Source organism: Brassica oleracea, chromosome C3 (genome assembly GCF_000695525.1).
Source record: "Brassica oleracea var. oleracea cultivar TO1000 chromosome C3, BOL, whole genome shotgun sequence".
NCBI lineage: Eukaryota > Viridiplantae > Streptophyta > Magnoliopsida > Brassicales > Brassicaceae > Brassica > Brassica oleracea.
Genome location: NC_027750.1, coordinates 55,710,477 through 55,737,906, shown reverse-complemented (window position 1 = coordinate 55,737,906; position 27,430 = coordinate 55,710,477). Strand labels below are relative to the sequence as shown.

Genomic DNA, 27,430 nt, shown 5'->3' with positions numbered 1-27,430 from the left:
TTTTAAAAAATTTAATAGCACGATTTTTGTGGAGTCAATCAAGCAAGATATATATTAGTTTCCTAAGTAACTAAATTTGTTAGCACGAAAAGAGAATATTTGGTTGTTATACTTAAAAGTGGTTTTGATAATTTATTATTGAAAATTGGATAAAGAAGGTGTGAAATGAGGGAATCAAGTAATTAGGATTCTCGTTCAGATATGTTAGTTTGTAAGATCGATATATGTGGAGTTAATGTGTTGGAATTATGTTTTTGTTAAGTTTAGATTTTGTGTATATTTGTTTTTGAAATATATGCCTTATTTTTATCTTGGAAGTTACGTTCTGTTAAAATCTAGCCGTTTTTATTAATCCTATTTTAAGTTAAAATCTAAAGTATTAAATATATGCCTTATTTTGTTTTGTTCACGTTTTTAAAAAGCATGTCGAATTTTTAAATTAAAATCTAAAGTATTAACTATATCTATGCATCCAAACAAAACAGTTTTTATTAATCCTACTATTCATATACCCAAACAACTCTGAAATGTACTTCACTTTTAATAATATAGAATATAGATTACTAAAACACCACTCATCCACCTTTCCTTAAACCTAATCGTGTTACATATACGTACATGTATCCTCTTCATCATTTGGCCGTCAACATCACAACACAGTGAACGAGAGATGAGCCATGATCCTCTCCTTCATTATTGATTTCTCTCCTCCATACTGTGTTGGTTTGGAGATTTATTTTCACCACCACCACTCGTCGTTCTTTACGGAACCAGAACCATTGCCGTCATACCGCATCACCATTCCAACGACACCATCCATGCCGCTGTCGTTAGCCGGAGCCACAGCCGTAACTGTCAACCACCGTTATGTGCCACCATGGGCCGCGGGTCATCGGAGGGGCACGTCCTTGTCACCGGAGTCATCGCAAGTCTCATTAAGTCTCCATCGGTTTTCGGGTGTAGTCATCTCGTACGTACCAGTTCCTTAATATAAATTAAAAACGTGACCGAGCCGAAAGGGAGAGAAGGCACATGGAACTGGATCCATCGTCTCACCACCACCTGGCCCCAACCACCATCATCACTTGTTATCTAAAAGCCGTGTAGCTAAGTGTTCTTCCTTCCTACTTGAGCTACAAGCAACCGGCATATAATTAACTTTAATCGTGACGTGACATGCCATGCGCAGGAAGAAACATGGAACTTTAGGTGTGAATTATATCAATAATTCATGCTAATATAATGCCTAGACCGAGAGACATATTCGTTTTGGGTATTTCCTGATCCATTTCCAATATTGGCTAAGGTGGGTGAGGGTCTTTTCCCGAACTTCTCTTATTCGGCTTAGGACCTCGAATAAGTATAATTTATTTCTAATGTGTTCCCTCTGCGTGAAATCGAGTCTGTCATTGCTTGTTTGGTTTTTAGGTTGTTTGCAATCTCGTCTGATTCCGTCGCTTCCAGGCGACGTAACCGTTGATATCCTAGCTCGCGTACCAAGTAGCCATTACCCAACTCTCTCCCTCGTCTCCAAGACTTTCAGGAAACTCATTGCTTCCCCTAAGCTCTACAAGAGGCGGTCTCAGCTGGGAATCACCCAGCACCGTGTCTACGCTCTCCTCTGAAACCGCCACACGGGTGACTCCCGTTTCCACATTCTCCACCGGAAACTCAACTGCAGAAACCGCTTGGTCATCGTCGGGTCGCTTCCTACCATGTCTCCCCACGCAAGCTTTGTCCCGGTGGGTTCCAAGACATACGTGTTCAACGATCTCGAAGCCCTCAGCGTCGACTGCGCCTCTCACACGCTGCAGCCAATCTCCGACATGCCTCAACGCATGCTTAGAAAAGTAGCTAACGTCGTTGACGGGAAGGTGTACCTGATCGGTGATTCCTTTTGTCGTTGCGCCCATGAAGATGGGTCGTCGTAGGAAGCGTGGAGGAAGACATTGATGGTTTTTGTTTACGAACCAGAGGAAAACAAGTGAGAGTTGATGAACGAAGTGTTGAACTCTAAGGAGCGGTGGGAGGGTGCGTGTGTGATTGATGATGTCCTCTACTTTCACGATCGTTCTGGGGAGAAGGCGTTTGATCCGAAGCAGAGCCGTTGGAGTGCTGTCAACGGTTTGGAGGAGTTTTTGGCTGTGGAGGTGACCGATGTGGTCCAAAGTGGTGAAGTGTGGGGAGAAGAGGTTGGCTCTCTTTTTCCCTAAAAAACGTGAGGGCAATGAGGTCATTTGATGTGCAGAGATTGCTTTGGAATGGCGCCAAGGTGGAGGAGAGATTTGGGGTAAGGTGTTGTCCTGTGATGTTGTCCTTGAGGATGGGCGGTTTGTCATGGTGAAGTGTGTGTCTGTCACTGTTTGATGCACAGCATAAAAACTTTGTTTTAGATCTTTCGTAATTTAGTTAAATCCTAAATGCCATCTCGTGTGGTTGTAAGTTTGCTAACATCGTCAGTATAAGACAAAACCTGTGCTATGTTCAGTTAAATTTGTTTATGTTTTTATCTGAATCGTTTCATTATACATGAAGTTTGCATCGTCACTGGTTTAACGTAGTATGCCTAATTGGAAATGTAGTCAGTTTTAGACAATTTATGTTTGGTTCATGCTCAACTTATGATGCAAACGAAACCTAAGGTTCGCTAATGTTTGGTTCCCGTTCAACTATGATGCAAGCCTTTGATAGAAGAACTAACTTATTGTTGCTTCTATAAAAATACATAACAATGTAAACATTATTTTTATTTATTTTTTTTGTAAACTTATAGAAATTATTAAAAGTTTCAAAAGAAAACTAAAAAACAATACTGAATTACATCACCCCGCCCACATGAACGTAATTCAACGACGGCATATATGAAGAAAACAGCTCCGACCACCCTCGCTTGTTAGTTGAGTATTTTATTTTGTTGTTTTTTTTTGGTAAAAGTTTTTTTTTTAATTTTTTTATTGTTTTCATAGTGTTACTCATATTTTAAAATAACAAAACCTCTTAATCTCTTTTTTTTTCTTGAGCAAAATCTCTTAATCTCTTTTAAATTAACGAAATTTCTTTATTAAAATTTCACGCTCATGTAGTTGGAAAGGCCAACTATCTAGTTTATAATAATGTTAAACTAGGTGTTTTGCATGCGGACATAATCATCTTACGAATACTTATTATTTTATGTCTTATTAATCCAAAAATCAGAATTATAAAACTCTAATTAGTGAACATGTCGAAGGAAAAAAATTATGGTGAATTCTTTGTTCCTCAAAATTTATATCAGATATGTTAAAATTTTAGTCAAATTATTGAAAGGTAGATCCCATTTTTTTCTTCTAAATTCTCAATGGAAGAATGAATTTATAAGAAAACATATCCCTATGCAATTTTGATAAGGAACAAATTGAACAAAAATTCATATTTTTTTCAATTCCTCAAATGAAATTTTATTTTTTATTTTGTTCATTTTTTTCATTCTTCTAGTGGTCCCCAACTCAAGCTATAGTGTTTCACGGATTAAACTTAAACTGGTTTAAAGTAAAAGCAAGAAAATTTGTTTTGAAATCATTCACAAGTTAAATTATTATTTATGATTTTAAATAGTTAAATCAAACATCAAATTATTAATATGTCAAAAAGTTGTTCATCAAATTATGTACTTATTATTGTGTTAAAAGTTTTAAAACACTCATATATTAGAAATAGTTTAGAAAATATATTTATATAAATATTTTTGTTTGACTAATATTTAATTATAAACTGTATTATATCTTAGTTTTTTTAACTTTATAATAAAAAATATTGTTTTCAGTTAGCAACACAATATATATAAGAATTCTCTTAATTTTTAAATATTTTTTCACAACTTTATTATATTAGTTTATAATTAATTATTTAATATAACATATAAATTTAATAATACTAAAATAAAATGCATTTTTTTATTATATATAAAATTCATTAAGGGTGTTTTGAAAATTAATAAATACTCAGCTAAAAACTAATAATAAATCAATGACCTATATAAAAGCTTAAAACCTAATAAAATATGACAAATAAGAAAGTAAGAATTTTAATATAACATATATATTTAAATATTATTAAATCAAATTTTTTTTTAAATTATAGATAAAATTCATTACAAATAGTTTTTTAAATTAATAAATTAGTGATTCAGCTAAAAATTATTAATAAATCAATGACTAATCTAAAACCTAATAAAAATATGACAAATAAGCAAAATTGACTAAAATCATAGAAAATATGACAAATAAGCAAAATAAAAAAAATTATATATCTAATTACATATTTTATAGTTATATTATTTAAATTAATAAATTATAGACTCAACTAAAAATTATTAATAAATTAATGACTCAGCTAAAATCTAATTTAAACATGACAAATAAACAGTTAAAATCATGGAAATCATGACAAATAAGGTAAATTACTTCATAAATAATAGTATAGACTGATCAAGTAACTAATTTTAGAAACACTTGAAAGAGAGACATTCAAAGTTTTAGGTAACGTCTAAAATCTCTTGGAACCATTGATTTTAGAATTCCTACAAGCTCACAAACCGAGCCACATGTTATTTGGTGTAACCAGGATCAGCAGGGGGATGATAAGAAAAAGCAAGAAACCGTTTCAAAATCATTTCCTGTGGATAACTTTGTCGTGATTTGTATATTGTTCTAAACTTACCCATAAAAGGAAACAATATGAACAAAATCGTCATAAACTTTTAGCTTTTTAGTATGGTTTTTGAGTTGTTGCTTTGTTGGATTTCATAAAGTAAAAACATGTTAAACGTTCTGTTGTGATACATATGTAAGGATTTTTATGTTACTGTTTCTTCGTGGAGTAGGTTTCGAATCGAGAATACTTGGTTCCGAAAAAAGTTTTGATTGCCATGTGTTTCAACAACTGGATTTTCCGATGTGGATTTTAGCGAAAGAGTTCCGGAATAAGGAGTTTTATTCGATTCGTTTCTTGTTTAATTTGCCATTAAAGGATAATTATTGGAACTTATCGGATTCTTTAAATATAATTTTCTTCATGTTCTAGATTTCCTGGTTAATACATAATACTATGAAATTTTGAAAAACTTTTTTTTTTTTTTGATAAATCCTATCGATTGATCCGGTCGGCTTTGGGAGGAACACACTTAATGCTACAGAGTGGATTGACTACTACACTGCCAGGGTGAAAAACTTTGCTTTTTGTATTTATAAATTTCCATGTTTTCGCATGAAACACATTAAATTCTTTTTTTTTTACCATAGATGTATTATTCTATTTTCTACTTTTTATTATTACTAATTCTAATAATTTAATAAACTAAATTATCCACACAAAGTAGACCCGATCATCATTCTCAAGCTCACCATTATTTTAGTTTTTATCTATAAACGAATGTAAGAAAATTATTGTGAACTAATTAATTAAGCAAAGTGTTAATTAAGTGTCTTCCTTCTTCCTTCCCTCTCTCATTCACCAAAAACCTTATAAATATCCATCTAATTTTTCAAAAATAATAATAATAATAAAACTTTCAAATAGATTTCGCTCCTCCACAACAACGACAAAGCCCTGTTCGTTAGGGTTTCGTTCCTAACCATGGCCGAGAACGTCTCAGAGGATGTGATCCTTTTACACGGCGACCTCGATTTGAAAATTGTTCAAGCGAGGAGGCTACCTAACAGGGATACCTTCTCCGAACGTATGCGCCGTTGCTTCAAGCCTTGCAACTCCTGTATTAAACCTACTACAGACGACTATGACGGCGAAGCGAGTTCCGACGACGACGACGAGAACATCCGTGGCCTCCCAAGGAATACCAGCGATCCCTACGTCACCGTGTCCGTCCCGCAAGCTACTCTTGCTCGGACGCACGTTTTGAAAAACGCTTCGGATCCTGTTTGGAACCGGCATTTTAAAGTTTCCGTGGCGCATCCCCTGTCTTATCTCAAGTTGAAAGTCAAGGACTACGATGTCTCCGGTGCACAAACAATTGGCACTGTCCGTATCCCGGTTCAGCAAATCGCTTCTGGCGAACGCATTTCGGGATGGTTTCCTGTCCTTGGCCGCTCAGGAAAGCCGCCAAAGAAGGAAACCGCTCTCCATATTGATTTGAAATTTACTCCGTTCGATAAAATCCAACCCAAGACGACGCTTGGTGTTATGGGGACTTACTTCCCTTTGAGGAAAGGAAGTCAGGTGAAGCTTTACCAAGACGCTCACGTGATGGACGGAATGTTACCGGAGATTCGGTTGGAGAACGGGGAAGTTTATCAACACGGGAAATGCTGGGAAGATATATGTCATGCTATTTGTGAGGCTCACCATATGATTTACATTGTTGGCTGGTCTGTCTTCCACAAGGTTCAGCTGGTTAGGGAACCTACAAGGGTTCTGCCTAGAGGTGGTGATTTGACGCTTGGAGAGCTGCTGAAATACAAATCGGAAGAAGGTGTTCGAGTTTTGCTACTTGTATGGGACGATAAGAGTTCTCGTGATAAGTTTGGGATAAGCACGGTGAGTAGTGTCTTGCAAGCAAAATCAATGTCAAAGTTTTAATTTTTTTTACTAGATAGAACTAAGTTTTGATAATAAATTTTTAAATAATTAATTTATCATTTATTATTATTAAAAATACTATATTCAAGTAGTTTTATGTTAATTAAGTATTTGGTATAAATTTTATGCTTTTCAATTATGAATATTTTTATTAATATATAAACAATATCAGAATATCTATATCTATAAATTTTTAGTTTTGATGTTTTCAGTCCCCATTCATTTCTATCCCATGTTTCCAACATAGGAGTTCAGTAAGTGTGCTGTTATCTTTCTTGCTGAGTACCAAATTTTAAAGAATTGGAGTTCTGGTGAGAATATTCATGTTTTGATAGGGTACTAAGATATTGCATGGCATGTCATCTATTGCAGCCAGGAGTTATGGGGACACATGATGAAGAGACTAGAAAGTTTTTCAATCATTCTTCTGTTAAATGTATATTGTCACCTCGTTATGCCAGCAATAAGCTTGGGTTGTTCAAACAACAGGCAAGTACTTCTCTTCATTGTTTATATGTTCATGATAGGTTGATGTTGATTTTTGAGTTCGGTTAATGAGAGATGCACCTTGACTCTATAATCAATGTTGGACGTTGGCCATAGTTTGTCATTGACTTAGTCAACGGTTTGTTTACACGTGTGTCTGTTTGGCATGGCTGGTATCTTAACCAGGTGGTTGGCACTCTCTTCACGCACCATCAGAAGTGTGTTCTTGTAGACACTCAAGCTGTTGGTAGTAATCGCAAAGTAACAGCTTTTATTGGAGGGATCGATCTTTGTGACGGCCGCTATGACACACCTGAGCACCGGATATTTCACGATCTTGACACTGTATTTAAGGATGATTTTCACAATCCTACATTTCCAGTGAGTATATGATTATTTAAACACGCTAAAATCTTAACTGAGAAATACCTTTAGATCATTAAATCAAATTTTTGTTCAAAAAATATCATTAAAAATCATCCAAATAAAATTAATTAATTAAAAGTTAAAATACATTTTCCAGTTTTTATTTTTTTTTATTTAGGCTTGGGTTTACTAATTAGAATTTAGAATTTGGTATTTAGCTGTTGAGGTTTTAGTATGTAAGGTAATATAGTGTATTTATTGATTAATAAAATGAAATTTTAGAGATTTTTCTCTTTGAATACTATCTATCAAAAACTAAAAACATGCTAATAATTAGATTTGCCCATCTTAATTCCTTAATCCTGATTGGTATTTCTTTTTCTACTTGCTCAGAGTGGTGCCATAGCTCCAAGACAACCTTGGCACGATATGCATTGTAGGCTAGATGGGCCTGCGGCATATGATGTTCTCATAAACTTTGAGCAACGGTGGAGAAAAGCGACACGATGGAAAGAGTTTAACTTAAATGGGAAAACTCTCTGGCAAGATGATTCTTTGTTACGGATAGGACGTATATCATGGATACTAAATCCAAAGTTCAAATATCGGATAGATGGTGTTTCACATGTTCCAGAGGACGATCCGATTGTTTATGTTTCTAATGAAGATAATCCTGAGAACTGGCATGTTCAGGTGTTCCGTTCTATCGACTCAGGATCCGTGAAAGGATTTCTAAAATTTGAAAATGATGCCGAGGCCCTGGTTAGTAGATCATCTTATTTGCTATTATTACAAATGTTACTTGACAAACACGTTTATTCAATCAAATATCTACTAAGATTTTGAAATTTTTATTGATTTACTGCAGCATCTAGAATATGACAAGCGTCTTGTAGTTGATAAAAGTATCCAGACTGCGTACATCCAGATAATCAGATCTGCTCAGCATTTCATATATATCGAGAATCAGTATTTTCTTGGTTCTTCTTATGCTTGGCTTGATTATAACGATGCAGGTACATCTTGATCTTTGAAGAAAGTCCTTAGACTAGGAACTAAAGTGCTAGGGTATAGTCTAAAAATTGTTCTCAATTGTATGTGCACCTGATCATTGGTTCTTCTTGAATGAACAGGAGCTGACAATCTTATTCCTATGGAGTTGGCACTAAAGATTACTAGTAAAATTAGAGCTAAAGAAAGATTTGCTGTCTATGTCGTCATACCAATGTGGCCTGAAGGCGACCCAAAGTCGGGACCTATGCAAGAAATTTTATATTGGCAGGTAAGACTTTTAGCTGACTGTAAGATTAGCATTGATATATGAACATATATATTTGCTAAGAAAAATATCTTCGTTTTTAGAGCCAAACTATGCAGATGATGTATGATGTTATAGCACGAGAACTTAAGTCGGTGCAGTCAAATGCGCATCCTCTAGATTACCTTAACTTTTACTGCCTTGGTAAACGAGAACAATTTCCAGATCATGATATGCCAGCAACCAATGTGAGTGCGGTATAGTATTTATAAAGACTAAGAACTGCTTCATGCACTCAAAATCTAGCATACAGATAGAGATCATATTCATATCACACACATATATTTGCTAGTCGTAGTCAGCATAACAAGTTTCTTTACGATGTGCATTTTCAGGTTACGGATTCTTATAAGTTCAAGCGTTTCATGATCTATGTGCATGCAAAGGGGATGGTAGTAGATGATGAATATGTACTTATGGGATCTGCGAATATCAACCAAAGATCTATGGCTGGCACGAAAGATACCGAGATAGCCATGGGTGCATATCAACCCCATCATACATGGGCTAACAAGGGAAAACACCCACGTGGGCAGGTTTGCCTTCCCTCCTCTCATCATCTATACCATTTTAGATGCTTAATAAGTTGGTGTTTCTGAAACTCAAATCTTCTTGGAAGAATAATTACGAAAAAAATTGCATTAAAATTTGAAAATGTGGCTGTCACTTACACTTTAAATATATTTTAAACTTCAAAGTTATTATCTCTATCAATAGGTGTATGGGTATAGGATGTCACTATGGGCAGAGCATTTAGGCAAAACTGGAGATGAGTTTGTGGAGCCCGGTGATCTAGAATGTGTCAAGAACGTTAACGAAATCGCTGAAAGGAACTGGAGAAAGTTCATAGATTCGGAGTTCTCAGAGCTGCAAGGTCACTTGATTAAGTATCCTCTGCACGTAGACATTGATGGTAATGTGATCTCTCTTCCAGGTTACGACAGTTTCCCAGATGTTGGTGGTAAGATCATTGGAGATCATTCTAAGGCTATCCCTGATACTCTAACCACGTAATGTTTATTATCTTCTCTATTAAAAGAGAAGTACCATTTTTATCTACTATTTAGAAGTCTACTAGGACCATTTCATTAATCACATAATATGATATAATAATTAATAGGAATATTAATAATAAATTAATTTTAACTATAGATTTGAATTTTATTTTCAGTTATAACAAAATCTGTTGAGAAAAATCTAACAAAATCCTACTAAATTTTTAAATAATTTTTATTTAATATTTGTTTAATTAATTTCGTAATTAAATAATATAATGCTTTCATTTAAATAAATTATCATCTACCACTAAAACGGGTTCAAATTTGTTACTCATGTCAAATTTGTTTTATACAAATGAAGTTATTAACATATGTTAAAAATTTATTTCTACAGCTATATATTTTCAAAAATCATATGTTGAAGAATATTTTTTATTTGATGATTTCAAATTATGAAAACTCGAAAATGTAATAAAAAAGGTAAAATGTATAAAACAAACCCCTATATTAATAAAATAATAAGAAACTTAAACAATAAAATTAAAAAGTTATAAAATACTAAACACTAAAATATAAATTGTATATTTAAATTTATATAATAATATTAAAATTAAATATTTATAAAATGAAAATATACCCGCACTATGTGCGGGATAAACTCTAGTCTAATGTTAATATGAAAGTGTTGTACATTGTAACCGTGTTGTTTAATTTATTATATTTGTGATTTACTGTCAAACTGTTTTTCTTTGGGGTAACTAAAATAATACTCTTTCTCTTTCCTTTTCATAATACTATAAGTAGATAATGTTTTAGAAAGTTTTTGTTGTTTCATAATATATAACTAGATTTTGACCCGTGCTTTCAAAGCGCAGGTTTATTTTCTTTTTTTTCAATGGTCAAAATATTTAGTAAATGTCATATTTTATATATTTGTGTTTTATTTTATAAAAGACTTAAATTTTTTATCTTTCTTTATCGTGTTTCATTTAAAATGACTATTTATGTTTAAAAAATTAAACTTTATTTTTTTAATGAATTAAGTTGGTATAACTCTGATAAATTAATTTTATTATGTGGTTAATATTTTTAATAAAAATAATTATATACTTTTAATAAAAATTTATACTTTTCAACGAAAAAATCAATTTTTTTTATGAATGCTTAAATTATATTAAGAAAAAAATTAATTAAAAATGGTTGAAAAAATTATTTGAACTTGGACTCAATGGCCCAAAGAAAAAAAAAAGTGATAATTGGATCTGATTTCTTAATCGGCCCAAATGACCCAAGAGAGATCTGATGTGGACAGTGGACTGGATCCAAAAAATGGTCCAATATAGATGTGTTATTAATATTACTTGATTGCCCTTAATTAATGAAACATGCAATGTTAGTAAAAAAAAGGCAGACTAAAGTAAAAAGGACAATTGCTTTAATAGTATAGATGTCTTGACATTTCTATACTAACTTTAGTTTTATTTAAATTTATTTGATAATAGATTATACATCTCTATTTATAATTGGTTACATTAATTTTAGTTTATGATTTTAAAAATGTTTTTAAGTAAATTTTCTTAATTTTTGTGCTTTCATCCAAAACATCATATATAATGAAAGAGAGCGAGTATAAAGTTTGTTTTAACATTCGTTTAATATTTTTGTTACAAAAAAATGAAAAGATTAAATATACGATTTTACAAGATAATTATAAAGATTCATGTACTATTTACATTATAGTTCTACTTGTATTAAGTTATTTGAATCATTTACCGAAAATTCACAATTATCGGTTGTACTTGCAATCTTTTGTTCAATTTTTGTTTTTTTTTTTGACAACAATCTTTTGTTCTATTAATTTCTACGTATCACTGTTAATAAATCATGTTTTGGGATCTAAGTTTCAGATATTTTAGTGGACAACAAATATTAGTGAAACCACTGGGTTAATTAAAGAGGCTCCCACCAAATAATTTGTGAGAATATTCTCTTTTAATTCGAGATTCATGATACTGTTGTGTGATTCTTTTCCGGTTCTCTTTAACCGAACTAAACCAGAAAATTCATATGCAGATATCTGGTTCATTCGACGACAATTTCCGGTATACAAACGAAAATGCAGAGAAAACTAAATCGAACCGGGCGAAAAGAATGAGCTAGACCAAACCGGATTGACTACCAATTTTGTTGCGGAATGCACCATAATAAACGTGAGTCTTGCCACAGGCAATTACTAAATCGTGTGATTGAAAGATTCAAAATGTTGAATTTACAGTAAAACCCTAATCATCTCTCTCTCGTCTCGATCGCAACCTGAGACAGAGTTTCTCTCTACTCGTTTCTCTCGCAATGGTGAGCTTTGTAATTGTAGTTACTCTCAAATCAATCGTCATCTTCGTTCTTGATCTTCGTTTTGCTTGAAATTGAGGTGATTACATTGTTTGTTTTTGCAGGCGGATTCTCCCAACGAAGAAAGGTTAGAGATTCAATTCAAGTTTCTTTTCATGGCTCTTCACTATAAAGTCGTTCTCTTTCTTCATACAGTGTTGAATTGCATTACTTTCGTTAGGATCTGAAGCTGACGGAACATGTTTTGGAGATTTTGACTTTTTAAAGATCTAATTTTTGTGTTAATGATGCCTTGTAGCTTAGCTAGATGATTATTTGAAGTAAGAAGTCTTTTAGTGACAAGTGTTACAGCTAAGCACATTTGTGTGTAACCCTTTACATTTGATTTCTGCATTAGGGACTCACGATCTCCTCCTCCACCCCGAAAAGAACAACCAAGATCTAGGTCCAGGTCCAGGCCGAGGTCAAGATCTTTGCCAAGGCATGTATCTCCATCAAGAAACCGTGGAAGGTTAGTTCTTGCGTTGAGTTTATGGGTTTCTCATTTCACTGCAGTTTGGTAGTTTATTGGTAATCAATCATCTTTTGTTTACGCTACTCTTTCTAGGTCGAGGTCAAGAAGCCGTGGAAGGTTATCTCTAGTAGCTTTCTTTCCCCATCTGAGTCTCCAAATTTTGGTTTCTTTTTTTCTTTGTCTAAAATGATATTTGATTGATAGGTCTGAAATTGAAAACCCTGGTACCACTCTCTATGTGACCGGCTTATCAACAAGAGTCACAGAAAAGGATCTTGAAGCATATTTCTCCAAGGAAGGAAAGGTGATAAAACTCTGATTCTCCTTCCTTATTAATCCTTTTTAGCATACAATCATCATTACTCATGCTGTTAAGTGGTTTCATTCCCACAGGTTGCGTCCTGCGTTCTAGTGCTGGAGCCGCGCACCCGCGAGTCTCGTGGTTTTGCCTTTGTCACGATGGATAGTGTTAAAGACGCTGAGCGGTGCATTAAGTATCTCAACCATTCTGTACTAGAAGGCCGATACATAACTGTCGAAAGGGTAACTAAAGTTCTTGCTCTACTGGTTACGATAAGTTGGATTTCTTTGTTTGTTTAACTTAATAACAACTTAATAACAGAAAAAAATATTGCATCAAGCTAAGTGTTGGCAACAATCAGAGATGATACTCAACCTTACCCAACATCACATTTAAGTGAACACAACTTGGTCATTCCAAATCAACTAATCAAAAGCAATTAAATTGCCCTCAACTCTCAAGTAATCAAAGGACATTATCAAGTATCAACAACTATTAGTCAAAGGATTCATCTTGTTTCCTTGAGTGTACAGTGGCTTTTTGTAACTTGAAGTATGCGTCCCATTTACATGAGCTTTATGTACTTTGTGTTATCTTCAGTCCCGAAGAAAGCGCCCGAGAACTCCCACCCCAGGCCACTATCTTGGCTTAAAAAGCTCCAGAGACAATGGTAAGTGAACACTTAAAGCCTATATTATAAGTTTTTGAAGGTTTCTAACTATTCTGCATTTTTTTTTTGTTGTTGTGGAAAAGACCGAGATAGCCGTAGCAGTCGAGGGAGGCACTACGATCGTGATGATTCTGGACACCGTAGGTCACCACCAAGACGCGACTTATCACCTCGTGATCATGGAAGGAGGTCACCTCGTGATCATGGAAGAAGCTCTAGAAGAGATCGGTCTTACTCTCCTCGTGGAAGAAGCCCAGAGAGAAGGTCCGAGAGAAGGTATCAACCTCGTGGCTCGAGATGACCTGTTTAAGTCTCTTGACGAAGGCATTTAAGAACTTCTGTGTTGATTTAGATTGTATGATTGATCATTATTATATTTAAATAGTACAGAGATTCTGTTTGGGGACAGTAATGGCTTTGTGTCTTTTTTCTCTTATGTATGCTGCAGAACACAGTGAATGTGAAACTTACAATGTAATAGCTTCTCTATGCTACTTTGTTTTTTTATGAGTGAATTATAATTTCTATTTGATTATAATCTTGAGATTGTTTGGAAGCAGAGTATTGTACTGTATTTTGCTTGATTTCTGCAACAGGGGCACACGATCTCCTGCACCCCGAAAGAAACAACTCAGGTCCCTGATCATATCCACGTTTAGATCCAAATTCAGGTCCATACCGAGGAATAGGTCTAGGTCCAGAAGACCTTTGCCAAGGCCTATATCCCCATCAACGAGGCATGGGAGGTTAGCTCTAGCTTTCTTTCCCCATCTGAGACTGCATTGTTTTGTAGTCTGCACTCTGCAGTGTTTGGTTTCTGTGTTCATCTAATGATCCTTGGATTGATAGGTCTGAAATTGAAAACCCTGGTAACACTCTCTACGTGACCGGCCTATCCACAAAAGTCACTGACAAGGATCTTGAAGCACATTTCTCCAAGCAAGGAAATGTGATAAGCATCTAAACCCTGATCCTCCTTCCTGATTAGTATGTTTCGCTCTGCGTTTTTTTTTAACATAGAATCATTACTCATGTTGTTAAGTGATTTTCATTACCACAGGTTGCGTCCTGCGTTCTAATGCTGGACCCGCACACCCGTGAGTCTCGTGGTTATGCCTTTGTTACAATGGATAGTCTTAGAGATGCTGCATTAAGTATCTCAACAAAACTTTACTAGATGGCAGATACATAAAAGTCGAAAAGGTAACAAAAAATTCATGCTCTACTGCTTCTGGTGCTGATGCAATAAGTATTGAATATATTGGCAACAGTCACTAAGTGAAACATAGTTTGATCATGTTCCAAATGATCTGATCCAACTAATCATAAAGCAACTATTGCCTCAACTCTTAACTAGTCAAAAGAGGCACTAACAACTATTAGTTGACTGTTCTTCGGTTCAGCCTAGGATTCATTCAGTGGCTTTTCGTAACTTGTAGTTTGTGTCCATTACATGAGTTTGATGTACTTTGTGTTATCTTCAAGTCCCATAGAAAGCGCCCTAGAACTCCCACCCCAGGACAATATATTGGCTTGAAACGCTCCAAAGACGATGGTAAGTGAGCACTTTTGAAGCCTCTATCAAAAGTTATCGAGTCCCTTTGACAACTGAAAAGGTTTCTAACTGTTCTGCACTCTTTTCGGTTGTAGAAAAAGACGGAGATGGCCATAGCAGTCGAGGGAAGCACGACGATCCTGATGATTCTGGACACCGTTGGTTACCAAGACGCCACAATTCACCTCGTGATGAAAGGAAGTCACCAAGACGCGACCATTCACCTGGTGGTGGAAGAAGCCCAGAGAAAAGGTATCATCAATCCAGTGGCTTGAAATGACCTGTGTTTAGGTGTCTTGACAAAGGAATTCAAGAACTTATTTGTTGATTTGAGGTTGTGATTGATCATCATCATCATCATTAAAATAGTAGAGAGATTCTGTTGGAGACAGTCATGGTTTTGCACAACACAATGAAGTGGAAATTACACTCTTGAGATGGTTTGATATCTGCATCAGGGGCTCACGATCTCCTGCTCCCAGAAAAGAACAACAGAGGTAGGTCTGAAATTGAAAACCCTGGTAACACTCTCTACGTGACCGGCCTATCCACAAAAGTCACTGACAAGGATCTTGAAGCACATTTCTCCAAGCAAGGAAATGTGATAAGCATCTAAACCCTGATCCTCCTTCCTGATTAGTATGTTTCGCTCTGCGTTTTTTTTTAACATAGAATCATTACTCATGTTGTTAAGTGATTTTCATTACCACAGGTTGCGTCCTGCGTTCTAATGCTGGACCCGCACACCCGTGAGTCTCGTGGTTATGCCTTTGTTACAATGGATAGTCTTAGAGATGCTGCATTAAGTATCTCAACAAAACTTTACTAGATGGCAGATACATAAAAGTCGAAAAGGTAACAAAAAATTCATGCTCTACTGCTTCTGGTGCTGATGCAATAAGTATTGAATATATTGGCAACAGTCACTAAGTGAAACATAGTTTGATCATGTTCCAAATGATCTGATCCAACTAATCATAAAGCAACTATTGCCTCAACTCTTAACTAGTCAAAAGAGGCACTAACAACTATTAGTTGACTGTTCTTCGGTTCAGCCTAGGATTCATTCAGTGGCTTTTCGTAACTTGTAGTTTGTGTCCATTACATGAGTTTGATGTACTTTGTGTTATCTTCAAGTCCCATAGAAAGCGCCCTAGAACTCCCACCCCAGGACAATATATTGGCTTGAAACGCTCCAAAGACGATGGTAAGTGAGCACTTTTGAAGCCTCTATCAAAAGTTATCGAGTCCCTTTGACAACTGAAAAGGTTTCTAACTGTTCTGCACTCTTTTCGGTTGTAGAAAAAGACGGAGATGGCCATAGCAGTCGAGGGAAGCACGACGATCCTGATGATTCTGGACACCGTTGGTTACCAAGACGCCACAATTCACCTCGTGATGAAAGGAAGTCACCAAGACGCGACCATTCACCTGGTGGTGGAAGAAGCCCAGAGAAAAGGTATCATCAATCCAGTGGCTTGAAATGACCTGTGTTTAGGTGTCTTGACAAAGGAATTCAAGAACTTATTTGTTGATTTGAGGTTGTGATTGATCATCATCATCATCATTAAAATAGTAGAGAGATTCTGTTGGAGACAGTCATGGTTTTGCACAACACAATGAAGTGGAAATTACACTCTTGAGATGGTTTGATATCTGCATCAGGGGCTCACGATCTCCTGCTCCCAGAAAAGAACAACAGAGGTAAGGCCAGCTGCCGATTTGTCAAGCCGATAAAGAGGGGTATCGATCTCCGTACACATTCTTCACACGTTCGGACCCGCTTAGCCATTGGGGATGTTGGTAAATTCCCCAGTAGACATTCTTCACACATTCGGGCCCGCTTAGCCATTGGGGATGTTGGTAAATTTCCCAGCTCACTTGATTCTTTGTTAGCCATACCTTTCCAAACCTACACAAGCCCTTTGAAATCTCTCAGAAGATCTCGGATCTAATCGTGTGCAGTACGAGACAACCGATAACGTTGGTGGTGGCTGACTTGCGGTATCTTATCTCTTATATATCAGTTGGGCTAAGCTGGGTCGAATTTTACTTAAAATTGGGCATTGGTCACCATTATCTTGTCATGTCTATTGGGCCTTCTCATCAAATTAAATACCTAATGATTCTTACGGGTTTGATGCGATGTGAGGCGTTCAAATATCCGTTCAGGTTCGGATCAGATATTTTGAATTTTTGGGTATTACGGTATAGGAGTAAAACTCATTCAGGTATTTCTATACTTTGGGTCGGGTTCAGATATTTTTAATCCAGGTTTGGTTATTCCCGGTCGGATTTATCATTTGTGATTGTTATCGTTACGATTCAAATCAGATATACTATTGCAAGAAAACCTATAACAACAACAAAGCATTGTTATTAGAAAAAAAGAAGAAGAAGCATTGTTTTATCTTTAGTTCTCGTTTTTTGACCAACCTACCCAAAGAAAAGGCGGCTCCAGGTGGTTTTAGAGCCATAGGTTCGAACCGTGTTTGTAATAAAACATTAAACAATCGAAGTCAAAGCTGACCGATCTAATATAATGTTATGTTATATTCATGGTAGTGATGGTTGGTCACAGTCTTCCTTCTAGTGCCTTTTGCGCTAAAGAGGGCTTGCCCTTACCACATCAACTACCTTAGTACTGGAAGTTTCTAGCAATGTGTAAATAGACAAAGAAAAACTAGCTATAAATCATTCCCTCCGTTTTGGATTGATTGTAGTTCTAGAGTTCAAAATTTTGCTTCATCTAAGTATTGTTTTATGTTTTCAATACATTTATTTGTTATTTTTTCAAATTTACCTTTATTATTGTAGTTTACTAATTAAAATAATCAAAGAAATTAATATATTAATTAGGAGTGAAATAATAAATTTAATAATTTTTTTTTTTTTTTTGTGAAAAAATCTAAAACTATATAAAGTGAAACGGATAGGGTATTAATTATAGATAATAGATTGTGGATCTGTTCTTAGCTCGTGTAGTCAATAAATGCGTCGTGGTGTTGCAAAGAGTCCAAGTGTATCAATCTCCTTGAGCAAACGGTCGCTAATAATACTAGGTAAAATTTTTGACAGAAAACAAAAAATATCAATGAAATGACTAATGACATGAGTAAGCATCCTCCTCCTTGTCATCAGTGAACGGCTTATAGGCTATCGTCCACCCAAAAACATCCGCACCAACTAGACTTCCATGAACATGACATGATGGCCTTTCCATTCCACCAATAACTTGCATGGAATTAGCAAGCGAGTCTACATAACTTAGCGCGGTGTTATCAGGCGAGTCTATAAAGGCGGCAACGTTATTTCTCGATCGAGAACCCTGCGCAGCTGGCTCTTGGGTGTAAGTTTGGCAATCACCACAAAGTTGGACGCTTCACGGTACCACAGCGTTGCGATGTTAATAATCATCTCTATAGGTATTTTGATAGCATCAGACGAACTGTCACCCTAGGCCCTGTAATAGTCATGGATTTGGTCGTCCTGACCATAGGCCCTGGTCTCAATCAACCACCAAGGAAAGCCTATTCGATGAAGAGCTGATTTGATGTTACGGACAACGTCAAGAGGAGCGACGCCATCAGGGATTGGGTAGTCGTCCATGTTCCAGAAGACGTATGTCTTATCCTCTGACATTATTAGCCATTATTTTTAAATAGATCGGTTAAGAGAGAAATGTATCGGGAGAGAGAGATCTTACTGGAGAAATATCTGACTTCATATAAGAACCCTTCCTCTTCGACCACGGTAACAGGCTCTGTGAAAACGATACAAATGTCATTACTTGACAAATTTAATAAGAAATGAAGACTTTCTCTCTAAATTTGGGTTCGATGGGCGATGAAAGAGCCTTTGTGTGTTTTATATAAAAGAGAGAAGAGAACTATCATTTGTGCCTGGCATGCATGTTTTTAGCCCTTGGATCTCAAAAGAAACATTTTTCAACTGTTGGATCTTTTGCTTTTTGGGATCTTTGCATCCTTCTTGTTTCTCCTTTCAAAAAAATTCTTTTTTTTGAAGCAATTTTTTTTTATAAAAAAATCTTAATAATTTATACAAGTAATTTTGAAGAACTCCGACCGAAAAATCTTTTGGAAAACCATTAGAAATTATTAGTAAAGACCGAATGATTTTTTTCTCAAATAAACATAAAAAAAATAAGATAATAAAATGATACAAAGCACCAAACTATCAAGGGCTCTAGATAACAAGAATATCAAAAATTAACAAACTTGAATGAGTCGATTGTTGATACAAAAGATTGCAAAAGTATTTTTTGATTACACCACAAGTCTAAACTAAGTGAATCCAAACAAAGACAGAGACCTAGACGTTCCCTAAGAAATAGATTCCACAAAAATACTTAGAAAAACAAAATGAACAAAGCTTAAGAGCTTCAAATAGATTAACTCGATTTTGATTCAATAACTGTATTCATTCGCTATTGATTTAATAACTGTATTCATTTCGTTAACTGTATACTCTTTGTAGCTTTCTTTCCTCATCTGTGTCTGCATTTTTTGGTAGTCCGCAGTGTTTGGTTTCTTTCTTTCTAAATGATATTTGATTGGCAGGGATGAAACTTAAGCAAGTGTATGGAGGGACTTATCTCCAATAGTAGGTCTCGGACAAGGATCTTGAAGTACCTTTGTGGACACCGTAGGGTCACCAAGGCACCATCACGGTCCGAGTGAAGATTCCAATTGTTTATATACCCAATATAGAGAAGATACCAATTGTGTCGAACTAATAGTAACTCTTCTTGCATATTCATCTGTGATTGTTATCGTTACGATTCATATTGTTATTGTGATAAATATGCAAGTGTAAACATATAACAACAGTTGCACCCAAAAAAACATATAACAACAAAGCATGACGTGAAAAGAAGGTCAGCATGAACTGGTGGAAGAAAATCAGTGACCAATCATTGACCAGTTGATTGGTTTTTGCCATGTCAGCATGCTTCTTTTCACAGCTGTGTAATATTCCCTTCTTATTGTTTTTTCTTGATATTTTTAGTATCGGATAATGTTTTCAATTATTCATAATAAACATTTTTTTATGATTATCAATAGGCCTGAAACTTATTGTCCGAGATCCGCTCCGAAAATAAAATTTCCGGAGTGCCGGGATCTGAATCCGGATAGTAAAATCTTGGATCCATCGAAACTGAATCCGGATCCAGATATCTTAATTTTTAGGTTCGGATCCGTATTTTTAAAACATATTGAATTTTTAAATTTCATTAATATTTATATTTTATATAATAATATTTATACATAAATTAATTTTATAATATTATATTTTAATTATTACATATTATAGACACATATATACATATATTTATTTATAAATCTTGTATAAATATTTAATTTATATATTATTATTTTTTAAATAGTATCTTTTAAAAAAATAATTATTTTTACGGATATCCGCAGATAATAGAATATAAAGACGGATATCCGAAATCTGGATATCTGAAAACTACAAATCCGGATCCGATATCAAATCCATGGATCCGACGGATCCGGATTCGGGTATTTTATATTTTTTGGATATCCGGATCCGTCCCCGACCTAATTACCGATACCTAGTGGATATAGTCAAAAGGATTCACTTTGTCAAACGACTATTTCGATCATTTGTGAAAAAAAAGTTACCTGTGTGTTAAGACATTTAGACTGTAAAGAAGTTTTATGTAATTTGGAGATACACCAACCGAATATGGGCCACACGGTCTTAACAAACATTCCTTTGTTGCGTTAGGATTGAAAATTAATAGGCTTATTTTAATCATTAGGCCTCTCTCCGTATTATTTTTATCTTATCTTTTTTCTTTTGGCTTTAGAGAGATACTATATTTTAATCTACGATTGCAAAATGAAGATTTTTTTTTTTTTTTGGTCAAATTTGTTAACTATAAAATTAGATATTTTTATATAAGATAATGTATTTACAATTTTGATATTTTCTGGAACTCTTCCTCCCCTTGAAGTAGTCTATTTAATTTTTACAATTATAACCGATATATCTATAACAAAAAAAATTGTAAACTAAATTTTACAGCATATATCTTAAAGCTACAACCCAACCTCCATAGTTGTGTTGTTTGTAGTTTAATTAGATGGAGTGAATTTTATAGTTTTTGTATTATTTATATTTATTGATTTAATCAGTAAAGGTAAATATTAGAATATATTAATTTCTTTTTACAGGAAACAATGATGATCCATTTGTTTTTTTTTTCTCCGATAAATGTTTTAGGTGGGTTCCGTGTGTTTTTTCATTTTTTATTTTCCTTATTTTAATGATTTTTATTGGATGCTATCATTAATATCTGGATATTCTTTTAATGACATAGAATTGTAATTATAGTGTTAAATTATTAGCAAAATGGTCCCTCATAGCTTCGTTCTCTTCTGAACAAAGAAGCTGCTACGTAACCTTACCCAGCCTTTCTTATTTTGGTTTCCTCTGTTTTTCCCTAACACCTAATTGTTTCAAAACTATGTTTGAATTCTTGGGTTTTACCCTAGTAATGAATTGATTCAGTGTTTAAAAAAAAAAAAAACCTTTGGAAGAGTTGCCATGTAAAGAATACATAATCTCATCATTGAGGATGCTACTTTTGATAGACATTTCTGATTAGTAGTCTCTCTAATCCCTTTGTGAAAAAATTGTGACACCCTGCTTTTATAAAAAATAGGTCATTCTAGGTAATTTTCTTAATATGATATCACAAAATAAAATGTTAACACAAAAAAATGTCGCAGAATAAAGTAGCGAAAAACAATACATTGCATTTATCATTTTGATGTGAAATTCATTTGTGGAGAAACGGACAAAACAGGATTGCAAAAATAATAGTATAGTATGAAAACGTAATGTTAAGGAGTTGTTTACAATCTAAAAACTTGTGTCGTAAACAAAAATAGTTTATTCTAGTCTTTTTCATATACTATAAATTTAATTTAATTTAATATACATATCAACAACACTTATATATATAAATTTAAATATAAGATATGATGTTTGAACAGTATCCACCTAATTTATCATCAACCGGAATTAACATCGTCTCCTTTTTATTCTGTACATCATTATCACCATACATTTTATATTTGAAAAAAAAAACTGCCCATTATCCATTAAGAAATTAAAAAAAAAAAAAAAAAAGAAGAAGGACACCACATGATGACGTGGACAGTCCCTACGTGTAACACAACCAAGCGTTCATGTACTCCCTGGCTTTTCAACCAAGCTTCCTCGGAAGGAACTCACCCTCTCCCTCTCTCTCTCATCTCTTCACCAGCTTTACTTGAATCTAGGGGTGTTCAATCTGGATATCAGTTCGGTTTAGGTTTATTTTTTCGGTTTTCGGTATTTCAGTTAGTAAAATATAACTACCATTCTAAATCTATATTTACTTCGGTTCGGTTCGGTTTATATACCATCGGTTTTTGGTTTATTCGGTTTTATACCAAAAAAATATAATTATTTAGTTTGAGATCGTATTATATGAATTTTAGAGTCATATTGTCAACACAGTCATTTATTAAAAATATATTACATGTTCAAATAAATGAACAAAAAAGTAAAAATGCTTCTACCATCAAATAAAATAATCAAATCTATAACTAAAATCAAAGCTTGAAATTTTGAAAATAAAAATATGAAACAAAACAGAAATATGAAACATGAAAGAAAAGTTTTTCCACTCTTCCATATTTAATGTTCATTAAAGTCATATATTTTCAATTGAACATGAAACTTTGTTAGTTTACAGATAAGAAAAAAATTGTGAAAATTTTTCATTGATTATTGTCCATCAAATTTATAATCTTCGTATTAGTTTAGTGAAGACTAAAAAAAAACAAAAATATCAAAAGAAGACTTAGAAAATAAGATTTCTGAATTGCGATGTATTGTTATTTAATTATAGTTCAAGTGTTTTACAAATTAAGGTTCTTTATTACTATAAAATTATGATAATATTTATTAACACAAATTTAACTTATGTAACAAATAGATTTTCATGTATTATTATAAAATAGATACATATTTACATGTTTCTACTTTTAATCGGGTTTGTTCGGTTTATTCGGTTATATACCAAACCATATCCAAATCCTACTGTTTTTATAAAATTATATCCATTCGGTTTATATGGTATATACCAAAATTAAACCATAATGTCTATTTCGGTTCGGTTTGGTTCGGTTTTAGCATATTGAACAGGCCTACTTGAATCTTTGGATCATTCCCACCTTTTCGTTCGTGCTTTCTGGATCCGGATGGCGATCAAAGACGAGACGGAGGAGAGCTGCGGAAGCAGAGCCGTCGTGTCGGTAACTAAGGAGAACCCTAGGCAGCAGCGTATGAAACTGGAGGTGTACGGTGACGTCCTGCAGAGAATCCAGGAGTCTAATTACGAAGAAGCTAACCTCCCTGATTTCGATGATCACCTCTGGCTCCATTTCAATCGTCTCCCTGCTCGGTAACTCTGTTCTTAGATCACTCATGCTAAGTTCTGTCTCTCATCTCAACTTGATTTGTAATCTTGTTGTCCGAAGTAAAGTGTTATACTTTGAATGCTTAAACTGTTCTTGGGTCAATCATGATAAGTTCTGCTGTCTCTTCTGAGTTGGATTTTTTGTAATCTTATTGTCTGAAGTAAAGTGATATACTTTGAATGCTTCTTGTCCTGTTTCAATGTTTTACTTTTTGTGTTTGGTGTGAAGATATGCTATGGATGTAAATGTTGAGAGAGCTGAAGATGTACTCACTCATCAGAGATTGCTCAAATTGGCTGAAGATCCTGCTACTAGACCTGTTTTTGAAGTTCGTTGTGTCCAGGTAATCGAAAAGCATGATACTGAACTCTTTGGCGTACTTAATTGGTTTGTGTTGGTCTTTATTACAGGTTTCTCCATCACTCAATGGACATTCTACTGACACTGATGCTTCAGATCCTGCTGTGAGGGAAGATGCTCAAAGCTCATACCACTCTAGCAGGCAAGGATCAAGTTCTGTCTGATCTTTTGACGTTTTTCTCCTTTTATGACTGTTTACTTGCTTCTTGTTTAAAAGGGTTCTTGCGCCTCCAACTTTTGGTTCTTCTCCGAATTTTGAGGCGTTTACACAAGCTTATAAACATCATGCCGAAGATGATGATAGTGCTGTCAATGCACATTTTCCTAATTCTCGGTGAGAGTTTGAATATCTGAAGTCATATTGCATTTGCTCCAGCCTTGTCTGCATATAATGAAAGAGAGCTACTTTGTAGCATGAAATAGTGGTCTCATGTTTTGTCGTATTAGCCTTAGATTCTTACAGAACCATGTGTGGTGATATGTCCTTTGCTGCCTATTTTATAGACCGATGCACGAGATCACTTTTTCAACCATTGACAAGCCGAAACTCCTCAGTCAGGTATGTGAATTTTTTTTGTTTCTTTGCATAAAATTTTAGTCACACTTCCACTAGACTTTCATGATTCTTTTTCTCATTATGCCATTGTCTGAGCGAGAAACGTCTTTGTTTCTTCTAGTTAACTGCCCTGCTTGGTGAACTTGGATTGAACATTCAAGAAGCTCACGCTTTCTCTACTGCGGATGGTTTCTCTCTGGATGTTTTCGTTGTTGATGGTTGGTCCCAGGAGGTATGATTTTCGTTTTATGAATTGACAATATTTTTCAAAAACATCATACTACTTGCCAGTGATGTCTTAAGAGAATGGCTTAGCAAAGATAATGACAATTGCTAACCTTCCTGTCCCTGTCATCACTAAACTGTTTGAGATTTGCTTATACAGGAAACAAAAGGTTTAAAAGATGCATTGAAGAAGGAGATACTGAAGCTTAAGGTATATTTTATATATATACTGTCATTAGCTAGTCTTATCTTCATCCTCAATTTGAATTCTGAAAATGCAAATGATGCTTTTGTGTGACGTTGTGCTGATGTTTTGTTGCTACATTTTACATCAATTTTTTGATACTTATCATCTCTCCATCTTCCACACTGACTGCTCTGCAGGATCAACCTAGTTCAAGGCAAAAGTCTATTACTTTCTTTGAGCATGACAAGTCCACTAACGAGCTTCTACCCGCCTGTGTTGAGATACCTACGGATGGAACTGATGAGTGGGAGATTGACATGAAGCAGCTCAAAATTGAAAAGAAAGTGGCATGTGGATCATACGGGGAACTGTGAGTTTATCCTTCAAAATACTGGGAAGATGAGATACATATATAATTCTTTTATGTCTATGCAGGTATAAAGGAACCTATTGCAGTCAAGAAGTAGCTATCAAAATCCTAAAACCTGAGCGTGTAAATACTGAAATGCTCCGAGAGTTTTCTCAGGAAGTGTATATAATGAGGTATGCTGCACTTGATTCTCATTCTCGCTCATGCTACAATGCATATTATAGATGCTGATTGTTCTCCGGGGATGGTTGTTACAGAAAAGTAAGGCACAAAAACGTTGTCCAGTTTATCGGTGCATGTACACGTTCTCCGAACCTATGCATTGTGACAGGTGAGAATGTTGTCATAGCAGGACAATGAGGCTAGCTTATTGCGTTGTAGTTCCCCATTACACTTATCTTGCTAGTTTTGACTTTCATAGTCGATTGATTTTGATCTATTCTGTATCAGAGTTCATGGCTCGGGGGAGCATATATGATTTTCTTCACAAACAGAAAGGAGTGTTTAAACTTCAGTCTTTGCTCAAAGTGGCACTTGATGTTTCGAAAGGAATGAACTATTTGCATCAAAACAATATTATTCACCGAGACCTCAAGACCGCTAATCTTCTTATGGACGAACATGATGTAAGTTTCATTATTTGGACACTAATCATATAGTGTATCAGCATTCTTTATTCGCTGGTTATGTAGTCTTTCATCTTCTTAATTCTTGAAATCCGACAAATGTTTATTTTCATTTTACTAGAAGAGAGTTACAGTTCTTTAGGTTGTGTAAAACTTTGAACAGGTCGTCAAGGTTGCTGATTTTGGGGTTGCGAGAGTACAGACTCAGTCAGGGGTCATGACAGCTGAAACTGGGACTTACAGATGGATGGCTCCTGAGGTATGAAGCACTTCTTTGGTTGCATCTAATGACATATCTGTGGAGAGTTTTGGCTGTTTCTCAATTTTGACCATACACTTTCTGAACTCAGGTCATTGAGCACAAACCTTATGATCACAGAGCAGATGTCTTCAGTTACGCGATCGTGCTGTGGGAACTTTTGACTGGAGAGGTAAGCCCTCTTTTTGTTTGTCTCTCTCAGAGTTTGAATGGTAGAAGTTACTAAACACGTTTAATGAAAAACAGTTCCCATATTCTTGCTTGACTCCACTGCAAGCAGCTGTTGGTGTTGTCCAAAAGGTATGTTTGTCAAGACTTGCACATTTATTCTCCTTGTACTTCATGAGGTATTTGTACAATGATTATGAGTTCTTGTACAGGGACTTCGACCGAAGATCCCGAAGCAAACGCACCCAAAACTGACTGAACTTCTTGAGAAATGCTGGCAACAAGACCCAGCTCAAAGACCAGATTTTGCAGAAATTAAAGAAATGGTTACGCAACTACTCCATGAGGTAACTGCTTTTATAATTCTCACCGCTCAAGTAAAACCATTACTAAAGCTGAGTCTGACAATTGCAACAATATGACATGAAACCACCAGGTTGGAGATGAGGAGCACCAAAAGGGTAAACGTAGTGGATACTTCTCAGGTCTAAGAAAAGGCCACCATTGATATATTCTCAAGTAGATGCTGAAAACTTGAAAGTTTGATCGGTCTGAATAGAGCTCAGCTCTCAGCTCTCATCTTGCTTTGTATAGTTTTTTGTTTTTTATGTGAGGGATCTCTGTATAACTGTAGAGTATTTTCCTAGAGCCTCACTTCTTACTTCAGAGTTCTTTTTTGAGAAGAATCATTGAGCGGCTATGAAATTATGTTGTGACTACATTACTTTCTCTGAGGTCGAGTGAAACTAGTGATCTTATTTTTCTGGTAGAGTGCCATTTAGACAGAAAAAAAACTTATGTTGAGAACATGTACATTATTTATCTGTCCGATTCTAAACTCCTCTGCTGTCTTAACATCAAGATATCGATATCCTGCTTGAGCTAGCTCATACGCCAAAATGGTATGGACTGGTTAGCAACGTACGACTCTTAATAGGCCCAACTCTGAGCTAATAATGGATCCAAATGAGATCATATAATGGGCCTTAGGCCCAGTAATGAAACAAGTGGCTGAGATGGTGGAAGC

At 35.0% G+C, this 27,430-nt stretch overlaps 3 protein-coding genes and 3 pseudogenes across 4 annotated transcripts; all 6 read left to right on the top strand.

The window, feature by feature from the left end:
- The first annotated feature begins 877 nt into the window (after positions 1 to 877).
- Positions 878 to 2,409, top strand: LOC106330986 (annotated as a pseudogene).
- A 3,174-nt stretch (positions 2,410 to 5,583) lies between these two features.
- LOC106332309 (phospholipase D delta-like) lies at positions 5,584 to 10,496 on the top strand. Its single transcript, XM_013770778.1, has 10 exons — positions 5,584 to 6,531; positions 6,946 to 7,062; positions 7,246 to 7,440; positions 7,819 to 8,187; positions 8,294 to 8,441; positions 8,559 to 8,707; positions 8,788 to 8,931; positions 9,079 to 9,279; positions 9,461 to 9,769; positions 10,409 to 10,496. Exons 1-9 carry the CDS (start codon positions 5,614 to 5,616, stop codon positions 9,755 to 9,757), a joined length of 2,538 nt encoding a protein of 845 aa, XP_013626232.1. The 5' UTR covers positions 5,584 to 5,613; the 3' UTR covers positions 9,758 to 9,769; positions 10,409 to 10,496.
- A 1,482-nt stretch (positions 10,497 to 11,978) lies between these two features.
- LOC106328637 (serine/arginine-rich splicing factor SR45a-like) lies at positions 11,979 to 14,102 on the top strand. 2 transcript variants are annotated; one of them, XM_013767118.1, is made up of 8 exons: positions 11,979 to 12,093; positions 12,195 to 12,217; positions 12,488 to 12,601; positions 12,698 to 12,721; positions 12,809 to 12,908; positions 12,998 to 13,147; positions 13,506 to 13,575; positions 13,659 to 14,102. In XM_013767118.1, exons 1-8 carry the CDS (start codon positions 12,091 to 12,093, stop codon positions 13,874 to 13,876), a joined length of 702 nt encoding a protein of 233 aa, XP_013622572.1. In that variant the 5' UTR covers positions 11,979 to 12,090; the 3' UTR covers positions 13,877 to 14,102. The 2 variants fall into 2 exon arrangements, with proteins under 2 accessions (XP_013622572.1, XP_013622573.1); XM_013767119.1 differs by lacking the exon at positions 12,698 to 12,721.
- Positions 13,987 to 16,877, top strand: LOC106330985 (annotated as a pseudogene).
- Positions 15,525 to 16,837, top strand: LOC106330984 (annotated as a pseudogene).
- Positions 16,878 to 23,413: 6,536 nt separating the features above from the next.
- On the top strand, positions 23,414 to 27,172 carry LOC106328537 (kinase suppressor of Ras 1). Its single transcript, XM_013766997.1, has 16 exons — positions 23,414 to 23,636; positions 23,881 to 23,995; positions 24,063 to 24,154; positions 24,230 to 24,346; positions 24,517 to 24,571; positions 24,690 to 24,800; positions 24,954 to 25,004; positions 25,178 to 25,350; positions 25,416 to 25,523; positions 25,608 to 25,681; positions 25,801 to 25,976; positions 26,140 to 26,235; positions 26,327 to 26,407; positions 26,482 to 26,535; positions 26,616 to 26,750; positions 26,840 to 27,172. Exons 1-16 carry the CDS (start codon positions 23,434 to 23,436, stop codon positions 26,909 to 26,911), a joined length of 1,713 nt encoding a protein of 570 aa, XP_013622451.1. The 5' UTR covers positions 23,414 to 23,433; the 3' UTR covers positions 26,912 to 27,172.
- The last annotated feature ends 258 nt before the right edge of the window (positions 27,173 to 27,430 follow it).